Source organism: Macaca thibetana, chromosome 16 (genome assembly GCF_024542745.1).
Source record: "Macaca thibetana thibetana isolate TM-01 chromosome 16, ASM2454274v1, whole genome shotgun sequence".
Taxonomy (NCBI): Eukaryota; Metazoa; Chordata; class Mammalia; order Primates; family Cercopithecidae; genus Macaca; species Macaca thibetana.
The window spans coordinates 33,074,231-33,087,498 of record NC_065593.1 but is presented as its reverse complement, the minus strand read 5'-3'; the positions used below and the strand labels follow the sequence as shown (position 1 = coordinate 33,087,498).

The following is a 13,268-nucleotide window of genomic DNA, read 5'->3' as shown; positions in this document are numbered from 1 at the left end:
CAGCTACTTGAGATTCAAAGGCACAAATAGGTTGAAAGTAAAAGAATAAAAGATGAAACCATACAAATATAACCATAGGTGAACTAAAATTACTTTACTGTTAAGAAAAAAAATGGCATTTAGGTTACAAAAGACAAGTTACTGGAGCCAGAGAGACATTTTATTATGATAAACGATGATATATGCACCCACCAAAGAACCCTTCAGCCAACAGCAACAGAATACATATTCAAATGTACACAGAGTATTGTCTAGGATAGACCATATACTAGGTCAGCAGTTAGTCAGCAGACTATGGCATATTCGCCAACTTTGGCCCACTGCCTGATTCTGTACAATCTGCAAGCTAAAAATGTTTTTACCTTTTTAAGTGGCTTTGAGAAAACCAAAAGGGGATATTTTGTGACACCTTACAATTACATAAAATTCACATTTCAGTGAACATAAATAACATTTTACTAGAGCACAGTCATGCTCATTCAAAACCTTGGGGGAGGGAAATTCCTCAGTCTAAAAAGTATCTTGAAAAATATACAACTGAGATCATACTTAATGGTAGAACACTAAAGCCTTTTCCCATAAGATCAGGAAAGGATACTTGCTCTTGCCACACTTACCAACATTGTATTAGAGCTTCAAGCTAGTTAAATCAGGCAAGGAAAGGAAATAAAGGCATCCAGATTGTAAAGAAAAATTAAACTGTCTGTAACTGCAGATCACATGATCATATGTGTAGAAAACCGAAAAGAATTCACAGAAAAACTGTTAGAATTAATAAAATGAGTTTAGCAACATGACAGGATACAAGATCAATAATTAAGGAATCAATTGAATTGTCATGTACTAGATAGAATAATTTGAAAGTACAATTAAAATGAAGACAACAGCTCCATTCACTATATTGTCAAAAGAAATCAAACCCATGGAAATAAATTCAACAAAAGAAGTGCAAGACTTGTGCATGTAAAGATACAAAGCATTGCTGACAGAAATTTAAGAAAATGTAAGTAAATGGATTTGAAAACTTAATGTTGTGAAGATGGCAATCTTCTCAAATTGTTCTGTAGATTCAAAACACACCCAATCAAATCCCAGCTTTTTTCTATAAATTGACAAGCTATTCCTAAATTGTATAGGGAAATGCAGAGAACTCAGACTAGCCTAAACAACTTCAAAATAATGGCAGAAAATGGAAGACTTAGACTTCCTGATTTCACAGTTTACCTAAGGATACATTAATCAAGTACTGGAATAAGTAGAATCATAGAGATCAGTCAAATAGAATTGACATTTTAAAAGGAAACCCTTGGCCAGGCATGGTGGCTCATGCCTGTAATCCCAGCACTTTAGGAGGCAGAGGTGGGCAGATCACTGATGCCAGAAGTTTGAGATCAGCTTGGCCAACATGGCGGAACCCAATCTATACTAAAAACACGAAAATTAGCCAGGCGTGGTGGCACACGATTGTAGTCCCAGCTACTTGTGAGGCTAAGTCAGGAGAATCACTTGAGCCCAGGAGGCAGAGGTTGCAGTGAGCTGAGACCATGCCACTGCACTCTAGCCTGGGCGACAGAGTGAGACTCTGCCTCAAAAAATAAAAAAAGGAAACCCTTATATTTTTGGTCAATGGTTATTTTTATTATCATTTTTATTATTTTTTAAAGATGTCAAGAAAATTCAGTAGAGAAAGGACTGACTTTAAAAAGAAAAAAAAAAGGTGCAGAAGGAGCTGAGCCAGTAGTCCCAGCTACTCAGGAGGCTGAGACAGGAGGATCACTTAAGCCCAGGAGTTCACAACTTTAGTGTGAGTATGCAGTGATCACACCTGTGAATAGCCACTGCATGCCAGCCTGGACAGCATAGCAAGATTCTGTCTCTTTAAAAAACAAAAAAAAAGGTGCAGGAAAATTGGATATCCATATGCAAACAGATTATTTTAGATCCCTTACCTCACACTATGCTTAGAAATGCACTCAAAATGGATTCCATATACCTAAACATCAGAGCTAAAAACATAACACTTCTAGAAAAGCAAATGTAGAAAATCTTTATGATTTGGGGGTAGAAGGTTTCATAGATATAACACCAAAAGCACAATTTATAAATGGGGGAAAAAGTGTAAGACATAGAAAAAATTAGAAACTTTTGAGATTCAAGAGAGAGCATTAAGAAAATAAATGCTACAGCCTCACAGCTCTAGAGAAAATATTTGCGAATTATATATATGATAAAGGATTTGTGTCCAGAATATATAAAGGACTGTTACAACACATTAAGACATCAAGAAAATCTAATTTTAAAATGCACAAAAGAGTTGAATAGACTCTTACTATACATGTATGAATCGCTAATATAAGTACATGACAAGATGTTCTGCTTCCTCAGAGAAGGCAAATTAAAAGCACAATGAGAGGAGTGACTCAGTGAAAATTATGTAGTGGGTAGCTCTAAGAGCCTGTCTCTCCACAGAAACATTGAAAAATAAAGAACTGCCAATTTCAACTTTGTCAGAACTCTGAACAAAGAGACAAAGATTTATAGAAACTAAGCAAATGTTGATTTTTTAAAAATTATAAAAAATTATAAAAATTATTTAAAAGCCTGTTTATATATTTGCCATTGCCTGGTTTAGTAATGGCAGCCTTGAAGATGGCAACCCACATGGTCCCTGGTTTCAGAGAGAGCAGAGCACACCTTATTTATAAAGAGTTGTGTTTGTCAGGCTGGGTGCGGTGCCTCACATCTGTAATCCCAGCACTTTGGGAGACCAAGATGGGTGGATCAGTTAAGGTCAGGAGTTCGAGACCAGCCTGGCCAACATGATGAAACCCCGTCTGTACTAAAAATACGAAAAATTAGTTGGCCATGGTGGCGCACACCTGTAGTTCCAGCTACTCGGAAGGCTGACGCAGGAGAATCACTTGAACCCGAGAGGCGGAGGTTGCAGTGAGCTGAGATTGCGCTACTGCACTCCAGCCTGGGTGACAGAGCAAGACTGTCTCCAAAACAAAACAAAACAAATTGTGTTTGTGTAAACAGTCTGGGGCTACCAGAAAAGCTACGGGAAGATGCTCAGCTATGTTAAACTTAACTCAGAATTTACCCAGGATGGAAAAGCAGGGGCATTCATCAGAAGTTCTGTAAGGCACACGAACCAGCCACCTGCAGTCACCTGGGGTAAAAGATTTTAATTGAGGCATATAATAGAATGCTGAAAGTCTTGGGAGTGGTGGGAACTTGAGTTTCCTGGGGAAATTAGGGTACCCAAAAGCACACTGTACACTGGGTAATTTAGAAAGCTTTGCACATGCCGACAACAAGATACACAGTCAGAAAATACCTTATAAGACCCCTACAGTTTCACCTCTGGCTGAGCTTCTAGACTAAGAGTATACAGGTAGTGAAAGCTAAGGCATAGTTGTAAACCACTGTAGGAATGCCCCAGCACAGCGTCATTCTGCAAAGACAGTAGTGGTTTTTGTCTTTGTCTCTCTGTCTTTGTCTCTCTCTCTCTCCCTTTTTTCTCTTTCTCTTCCTCCCTCTCCCTCCCTCTCTCTTTTCCTCTCTCCCTCTCCCCGCTTCTGCCGTTCTAAGAAATCACTGTCGGAATGCCAGCTTTTCGAACACACGTTAAATGAAGACTTAAGAAACTACACATAACAAGGAAGACAGACTTTATAAAAATATTTTAGAAAAGTGACTAAACAAATAACTATAGCAGTCAACGAAAGCAAATCCTGAGGTGGAGGGAAATATGATTAGTTCTAGAGTTACCATTAATGCTCAAAATGTTGTTCTCAACAAAAAATTGCAGAAACAAGAAAGTGTGGTCCCTTCACAGAGGAAATTAATAGAAATTATCTTTGGGGAAGCACAGTTATTGGACTTAGTAGACAAACATTTAAAATCAATCATCTTAAATATGTTCAAAGACGTAATGGAGGTGATGGACAACAAACTAAAGGAAACCAGGAGAAATGGCTGGGCGTGATGGCTCACGCCTGTAATCCCAGCACTTTGGGAGGCCAAGGTGGGCAGATCACTTGAGGTCAGGAGTTCGAGACCAGCCTGGCCAACATGGTGAAACCCCATCTCTACTAAAAAATATACAAAAATTAGCCAGGTGTGGTGGCAGGATCCTGTAATTCCAGCTACTCGGAAGGTTGAAGCAGGAGAATCCCTTGAACCCGGGAGGCGGAGGTTGCAGTGATCTGAGATTGTGCCACTTGCACTCCAGCCTGGGCAACAGAGCGAGACTCCATCTCAAAAACTAATAAATAAATAAATAAATAAATAAGTAAAGGAAACCAGGAGAATGATATATGTACAGATAGAGTGTATCAATAAAGAGAAAGTATAAAAAGGAACCAAACACAGATTTTGGAGCTGAAAAGTATAATAACTGAAATGAAAAATATATTAGAGGGGTTCTCCATCAGATTTGAGCAGGCAGAAGAATGAATCAGAGAAGTTAAATAAAAGTCGATTGAAATTATTGACTGAGGAGCAGAAAGAAAACAGAATGAAGAAAAATGAACAGAACGGAAGAAACCCATAAAACAACATCATGTGTGTCAACATAAGAATCTTAGGAAAGCAGAGAGAAGGAAAGGGCAGAATATTTGAATAAATAATTGTCTTAAACTTCATAAGACATGAACCTACACGTTCAGAAAGCTCATTGGACTTCAAGAAAGATAAAGTGATCCACACTGAGAAGCATTATAATGAAACTATTTTACAAAGCCAAGAACAAAGAGAGAATCTTGAAAGCAAAAGAGAAGCTACTTGTCCCATAAAATGGATCATCAATAAAATTAATAGCATGTTTCTCATCAGAAAGCATGGAATCCAGAAGTGAGTGGGATGACAATTTTTTTAAAGAGCTGAAAGTGGCGGAAAAACTGTAACCAAGAACTCTATATCTAACAAAACTTTTTCCTCAAAAATTATTTAAATTTTGCAATGGAATGTTAGTTGTAACACCAAAAGCATGAGCAACCAAAGAAAATACTGCATTTCATCAAAATTTGAAAGTTTTTTGTTTTGTTTTGTTTTGTTTTTTGAGACAGTCTCACACTGTCACATAGGCTGGAGTGCAGTGGCACCATCACAGCTCACTGCAGCCTCAAACTCCTGTGCTCAGGTGATCCTCCTGCCTCAGCTTCCTGAGTAGCTGGGACCACAGGCGTGCACCACCACAACCAGCTAATGTTTGTATTTTTTGTAGAGATGGGGGTTTGCCATGTTGCGCAGGCTGGTCTTGAACTCCTGGGCTCAAGCGATTCGCCTGCCTCAGCCTCCCAAAGTGCTGGGATTACAGGTGTGAGCCACTGTACCTGGCAAAACTTAAAACTTTTATACATCAAGGGATATTATTTTTAAAACAGAAAAGACCACCTATAGAATGGGAGATAATATTTTAGAAACATACATCCAATAAGGGTCTAGTAACTAGAATACATAAAGAACTCCTACAGCTTAACAACAAAAAGCAAACAACCCAATTTAAAAATAGACAACTAAAAATAGACTTGAATACATGTTTCTCCAGAGACATTCAGTGATCATCAAGCACATGAAAAGATGCTCAACATAATTAGTCATTAGGGAAATGCAAGTCAAAACAATATAATTCTGCTTCTCAGTAAGATTATTAGAATTTTTAAAATGGAAGATTTTGGCGAGTAGGGAAATCAGGGACTCATATATTGCTGGTAGAAATGTAAAATGGTGAAATCACTGTGGAAAACAGTTTGGCAGTTCCTCAGCAAGAATTTCCATGTACCAGCAATTCTACTTCTAGGTATTTACCAAAATAATTGAAAACAGGTACTCAAATACTTGAACACAACTTTCATAGTACCACTATTCACAATAGCCAAAAGGTAGAAACAGTCTGTACATCCATCAGTGGATGAATGGTTAAACAAGATGTTGTATATACACACCATGGAATATTATTCAACCATAAAAAGGAATAAAGTACTGATACATACTACAACATGGTTGGACCTCACAAACATGTTAAGTGAAGGAATCCAGACATAAAAGGTCATGTGTTGAATCATCCCATTTATATGAAATATCCAGAATAGGCAAGTCAATAGGTCCAGACAGCAGACTGGTGGTTGTTAAGTTCTGGGGGGAATGGGGAATAACTATTTAATGGATGACTTTTTAATTGAGGTATATGGAAATGTTTTGAAACTTAATAAGAGGTGATCACACAGCATTTTGGATGTACTAAATGCCATTGAATTGTATGATTTGAAATAATTTCACGTTATGCCATTTTCACCTCAAAAATAAATAGTTTTTGGTTGGGCACAGTGGCTCATGTCTGTAATCTCAACACTTTTGTGAGTTCAAGACCAGCCTGGGTGACATAGTGAGACCTTGTCTCTAGTTAAAAAAAAAAAAAAAAAATTAGCTGGGCATAGCAGCGCACATCTGTAGTCCCAGACACTTGAGAGGCTGAGGCGGGAGGATTGCTTGTGCCCAGGTCAAGGCTGCAGTGAGCTGAGATTGTACCAGTGCACTCCAGCCTGGGCTACAGAGTGAGATTCTGTAGATAGATAGATAGGTAGATAGATAGATAGATAGATAGATAGATAGATAGATAGATAGATAGATACATACATACATACATACATACATACATACATACATACATAGAGAGATAGATAAGGTAGATAGATATGGTAGATTTTGTTTTATAATCACAGTGTAACAGTGCTTCACACCCACTAGAATTGCTGATGCGAATGTTAAATGGACAGCCACTTTGGAAACTGACTTGCCAGTTTCGAATGTTCTTTAGGTGTTGTATGGATAAACAAAATGTAATAGATACATACAATGGAACACTATTCAGTAATAAAGCACAAACAACTGATATCTGCCACAATAATAAATGAACCACAGAAACATGCAAAGTCAAAGAGGCCAAATTTTTAAAAGGCCATGTGTTTTATCATTTTATTTATATGAATAGTTGAGAAAAGACAAATCTGTAAGAGACAAAACATAGATTAGTGGTTTCCTGTTGCTGAGGGTGGTAACAGGAATTGACTAAAAGTGGGTACAGGGGTCTTTTTGGATTAATTGAAATGTTCTAAATGTTCTCAAACTGATTGTGGTGTTGGTTGCACATATCTGTAAAGTTATCAAAATCACTGAGTTGTACCCTTCAAATAGGTAAGTTTTATATTTATGTAAATTATTCCTTAATAAGGCTGTTTTGAAGAACATCATTGGTTACATTCTGCAAAAAATGTAATTAATTAATTGGGAACACCAGTTGTTTTTCTAATTTTTTTTAATTTTTAATTTTTTCCTAGAATCTTTTCCTGAAGTAATTGTTCTTGATACTAGCCTGTGACTCTTGAAATTGGTTTATCAATAGAAACAGTATTGTTTTACTAATTGGATTTTGGCAGTCTCTCCTAATTACGTCTAAATGTTTTGTGGTTTTTCTTATAAAACTTCTAACGATATTTTTGTGCGTCACCACCTATTTCATACAACTTTATTTGATGTATTTAATTTCTTTTGTATGTACAGAGGATGGTTAGAACGAGAGAGCAGGTATGGTCTGCAACCAGGACACAACTGGTTTATCATCTCCATGCAGTGGTGGCAGCAGTGGAAAGAATATGTCAAATACGTGAGTTAGATTCCTGTCTATTTACATTTTTCACAGATTTTCAACTCCGTCAGTCTTCCAGCCAATAATAAAATGCTGTGACTACCAGCCAATAATAAAATGCTCCAACTTAGATAAAGATTCAAAGGGAAAGGAAATGAGTGTTTATATGATACTTGCTATGGGTAAGGCTTTGTGATTACACTTCCACATACATTTCTTCCCTTGCAACAACCCTAAAAAAAGATAATATTGGGCACGGGGGTACCTGTATATATCACATACCTCATGTCTCATTTAATTCTCATACCATCCTTGTGAGGAAGATAGTATTATACCCATTTTACCTTTGGGGAACCTGGTGCTGAAAGTAAAAGTAACCTGAATATCGTGATCAGGGTAGAAGATCTGGGATCAAACCTAAGGACTGACTTTAAAGCTTATAATCTCTCAACTACATCATTTACATTGTCCTTTATTTCACCTTTTCCATTAAAACGGAATTTTTTTCAGAAAAAGAAAACTGAAAAGAATAATGCCCAGAATCAAATATTTGCCTTCTTGGAGAGCCAGCTGATATATATACTCATTGCCAAATGATCAATAACCAAAATTCTAATCATTTGATTTCTATTTTCCTGTATTTCTTCTGTCACTGCTTATTATCAGAATATTGGTAGTTACATACTTTTTACATTATCTATCTCATCATTCTTTCTCATCCTTTTTCCATTTTGCAAAGTTTATTAATGTGTTTTCACATGTAAAATATATTAATTGGGAAGCACGGGCTTTGGTGTCTCTGGAGGAATAAAAAGTAGACAAATGACTTCCTGGACCTTTTAAGTAGATAATGATGGTGTATGTGGGTAGAAAATGAGAACATTGGGGTGCAGCATCAATCATTATTTTGAAATACTTTTTTGGTTTTTATATTTGTAGTTTGGCCTTAGATTGAGTGGTTGTTAATGTTTTAATGGGTATAGACTCAAAGAATAACATAGTTTTGTCTTGGATGTATTACGTTAAGTTTTCTGTAGGAACACAATAGACGTCTTACTCTTAGCAGCACGTCCCTTATAAACAGACTGAACTGCACTGATAAGAACATGAACCTGGTTTGTTGTTGCCTACCATAATCCTTTTGTGCACTAAAGAAATTTGGGGAGGGTAGTAAGGGAGAGGTGTACATGGGAGAATCTACATTCCCTTCTCCACTCTGGCATTTGATATTATTTTCTAGCATGCGTCTGTCAAATGCAAACTTTAAAATCTACTTAAGAATGAAGTCTGGCTGGGCCTGTAATCTCAGGACTTTGAAAGTCCCAGATAGGGGGATCACTTGAGCCTAGGAATTCAAGATCAGCCTGGGCAACATAGTGAGACTCCATCTCTACAAAAAAATTTTTTTTTTTTTTTTTTTTGAGACGGAGTCTTGCTCTTGTCGCCCAGTCTGGAGCACAGTGGCGCGATCTCGGCTCACTGCAAGCTCTGCCTCCCAGATTCACGCCTTTCTCCTGCCTCAGCCTCCCGAGTAGCTGGGACTACAGGCACCTGCCACCACGCCCAGCTAATTTTTTTTTTGTATTTTTAGTAGAGACGGGGTTTCACTGTGTTAGCCAGGATGGTCTCAATCTTCTGACCTCATGATCTGCCCTCCTTGGCATCCTAAATTGCTGGGATTACAGGCGTGAGCCACAACGCCCGGCCCAAAAATTTTTTTTAAAAATTAGCCAGGCTTGGTAGTGTGCATCTGTAGTCCCAGCTACTTGGAAGGCTGAGGTGGGAGGATTGCTTGAGCCTGAGAGGTCAAGGCTGCAGTGAGCCATGATCGCACCACTACACTCCAATTTGGGTGACAGAGCAAGACCCTGTCTCATAAAATAAATGAATAAATAAAGGCAAACTTAGAGTTAAAAGAAACCTGGGAAGAGAGGAGTTTCGCTTTATATGGAGAGAAAGGAAGCAGAGAACTATGGGAATTTATTCAATAAGATGGGCAAAAATGTAACAGCAGTACTTTCTGAAAGTGCATATTAATTAGAAAAGTGTTTTTACTAAATAGAGAACTATGGCAACTTATTAATAAGGTGGGGGAAATGTAAGTTGACTAATAATCCTCTGAACATGTTTTAATTAGAAAAGTGTTCTTTTCTAAAAATAACCTTTTAAATGCAAATAACTGCACACTGACAGATTTTTTAAAAATGTTTTTAAAGTGAATTCAAGTAACCTTTTTAACAAAGTGACATTCTGGGCTTTGTTTCCTCCATTTGTAAAATAAGAGTAATAATAATAATCTCCCTCATGGTGTTAAAAGGATTAAATGAGCTTGATGCATGTTAAGTGTTTTGTTGTTTTTGTTGTTTGTTTGTATGTTTGTTTGTTGAGGCAGGATCTTCCTTTGTTGCCCAGGCTGGAGTGTAGTGGCACAGTCATAGCTCACTACAGCCTTGACCTCCTGGGCTCAGGCAGTTATCCCACCTCTGAGTAGCTGAGACTCCAGGCATGCACTACCACACCTGGCTAATTTTTTGATTTTCTGTAGAGATGGGGTCTCACTATGCTTGCCAGGCTAATCTCGAACTCCTGGGCTCAAGCAATCCTCCTGCCTTGGCCTCTGAAAGTGCTAGGATTACAGGCACCCAGACTCCTGTAAGTATTTTAAAATAGTGTCTGGTACATAGTAAGTACTAAATAGGTAGCTATTATTATGAGAAACTTGAAAAACGTAATCGTAGTGAGCTTGGACTCTTGTCCCTTCCACTTGCTTTATGACCTTGAATAAATTGCTACTTCTTGCTGTACCTCAGGTTTCACATATAAACAATGAGATTAATAGTAATATCTATTTAAATAGGGATGTGAGAATTAAATGTGTTAATACATGTGAAGCACTTAGCCCAGTGCCTGGCAGATAGAAACTCTATGTAAGGTTAAAGGTAATAATGGTGATAGTAGTAGCAGTAGTTATATAAGGATTTAAATTTCTCCTTTCAGGCCAGGCATGGTGGCTCATGCCTGTTATCCCAGCACTTTGGGACGCCAAGACAGGCAGATCACTTGAGGCTGGGAGTTCAACACCAACCTGACCAACCTGGAGAAACCCCATCTCTACTAAAAATACAAAAATTAGCTGGGTGTGGTAGTGTATGCCTGTAATCCCAGCTACTCAGGAGACTGAGGCACAAGAATCGCTTGAACCTGGTAGGCGGAGGTTGCAGAGAGCCAATGTCATGCCACTGCATTCCAGCCTGGGCAACAGAATGAGACTCTGTATTTAAAAAAAAAAAAAAAAAAAAACTTCAAATTTCTCTTTCCAGTCCATGTGGCAGCTTTGACAAATGCCTTGTTTAAAAAAAAAAAAAAAATTTGGGCCAGGTGCAGTGGCTCACACCTGCAATCCCAGCTCTTTGGGAGGCTGAGGCAGGCAAATCACTTGAGACTAGGAGTTCTGGACCAGCCTGGCCAACATGGTGAAACCTCGACTCTACTAAAAATAGAAAAATCAGCTGGGCGTGGTAGCGTGCGCCTATAGTTCCAGCTACTTGGGAGGCTGAAGCAGGAGAATCTCTTGAACCCAGGAGGCAGAGGTTGCAGTGAGCCGAGATCATGCCACTGCACTCCATCCTGGATGATAGAGTGAGACTTCATCTCAAAAAAAAAAGAAAAGAAAATTAGTGTTGACATGTCAGATAATTTGATCTTACTCAGAGCTTCATCTGCCTACCTAAGGTAGTACTTATCTTTAGTTAGTTTTTTCTCTTCATAAAATGACATATTTACTTATGTGAATTACTAATTGTGAGGGCAGTATGTTTCAAATACTGCCAAGACTAAATGGAAAGATCAGAGACCAAGGGATCAGGAAAAATGAGCCATCCTTTCTTAGAAGTGGCTAACCCCAGATTTGCTGATTCACTGGAGCATGAATAATTTGTGTCTCTGCTCGTGGAATCTTACCAATCTTTTCCCACTTTAATGTGTCAAGCTTTATTCTTCTATGTGCAATCTCCTATAAAAATTTAAATGGGGAAAAATGGTGGAATCTTTTCTGTTTATCATCATTGTAGTACATAATGTGTATGTTTCTTCCTTTTTGAGAACTACGAAGGAGCAGCTATTACTATTCACATACAGATTTTCCTATTTAGTTATAATGTAACTTTAGAGCTAAAAAGTACTTTAAAGCACCTTTCGCGCCTCTCTCCCATGGGCTGTGGGGGGGTCCCTGTTCTCCTCAGCCAAGGCTGGAGGCCAAGAGCAGCCCTCGAGGATCGTCGTCAGGACTGCCACGAGTGGAGCAGCCTTGTTTTCCTGCCTCAGACATGTGTAGTTGAGGGGGAAATAAAAGGAATGCAACACCTCTCTTCTCTGAATTTACAAACGAAGCTTCTGAGGTCCTTAGGTTTTATAATTGCCCAAAGCTGTATCAGACAATTATTTTATTACCTGATCTAGCACTCTAAAGCAGTTTCCTGAGTCCTGCCGTAGTACCTAATCTGTTGCTCCATGCTGCCCTCTATTTTTCCAAAGGCAGCATTTCAGACTAGTGACATATGAAATTGATGTAACTGTTAATTATTTAAGATCATTGATGCTTGTAACGTACATATGTACGGGGCATAAAAAGTAGTAGTATCATCAATGGAGAAAAAGGTGAATCTTGACCCATATTTTAGAACACATATTCATACAACACACAGGGAATCCTAAAATCTCAAAATAGAATTCTCTTATATTAAAATAGGTACCTTGTCCTTTTGTGAATTGTTGACTCAGAGAAAGTGAGGACATTTCTCTCTACAGGTGAAACTTTACCTATTTAGAAATCTATCTTCTGAAAACCAGGATTCTAGGATAATTTTGAATAGTTCCAGACCCCTGAAGTCAATAAAAACAAAACATTATCCTTTGATGTTTTAGAAAAACAAAAATTTCCACAAGCAGCCAGAAATGAACAGTCAAAAAAAGCTAGTGACTCTAAGATTCTGCAATATATAACTGTGATTCGTTTTTTCATCTTGTAGAAGGAAAGTGGTAATGAGATTAATTGGATGAAAGGGTTAGCTATTTCACTGAAAGTCAAGAAGGGTGGAAGGAACAAGAAAAATAAGCGTGTGGGAAGCGGAAGAAGGAACCTGAGTAGTGCTGACAGTTTCAGGCAGTGGAGAACAATGAGAGCATAAGATTCCTGTAATAGAAAAGAAAGCCAAAGACAATGAGAAGACAGACCACTCTAATTTGTTTGGAACATTGGAAGAGAAGCAAAGAAAAGCCCATGTTCTCCAAATCTAAAGGGTATTACTTACTGTACCATGTTAAAAGCATGTGGTACAACCGCAGTTGCTAGAGGCATATGTTGCAGTCTCTGAGAAGTTATTACAATCATCCTGTTCACAAATTATTATAAAATTTAACCTAACAATTTTAATACCTGTTAATATTTTTATTATCCTGTTTTCTTGCCAGTGATATGTATAGATTTAACCTATGAACTGAGCTCTTCAGAATGCGAAACCTTATTACAGGAATGGTTTCATTTACATTTTCTTTAGAAACATAGACACCATGTAAAATTTTCAAATATGTTAAAACATTTAAGATGCAATTCCAAATA

The 13,268-nt window shown here is 37.8% G+C and overlaps 1 protein-coding gene and 1 non-coding gene across 6 annotated transcripts in view; both read left to right on the top strand.

The window, feature by feature from the left end:
• USP32 (ubiquitin specific peptidase 32) overlaps positions 1-13,268 on the top strand; it is a 255,531-nt gene that overhangs the window by 188,481 nt on the left and 53,782 nt on the right. For all 5 annotated transcript variants that reach the window (XM_050764564.1, XM_050764567.1, XM_050764565.1 and 2 more), the window contains exon 12: positions 7,567-7,669. In XM_050764564.1, the coding sequence (XP_050620521.1) occupies positions 7,567-7,669 (103 nt within the window). The remainder of the gene's footprint in view (positions 1-7,566; positions 7,670-13,268) is intronic.
• Positions 11,849-11,980, top strand: LOC126940056 (small Cajal body-specific RNA 20). Its single transcript, XR_007720580.1, has one exon. It is a non-coding gene; the product is annotated as a small Cajal body-specific RNA 20 (non-coding RNA).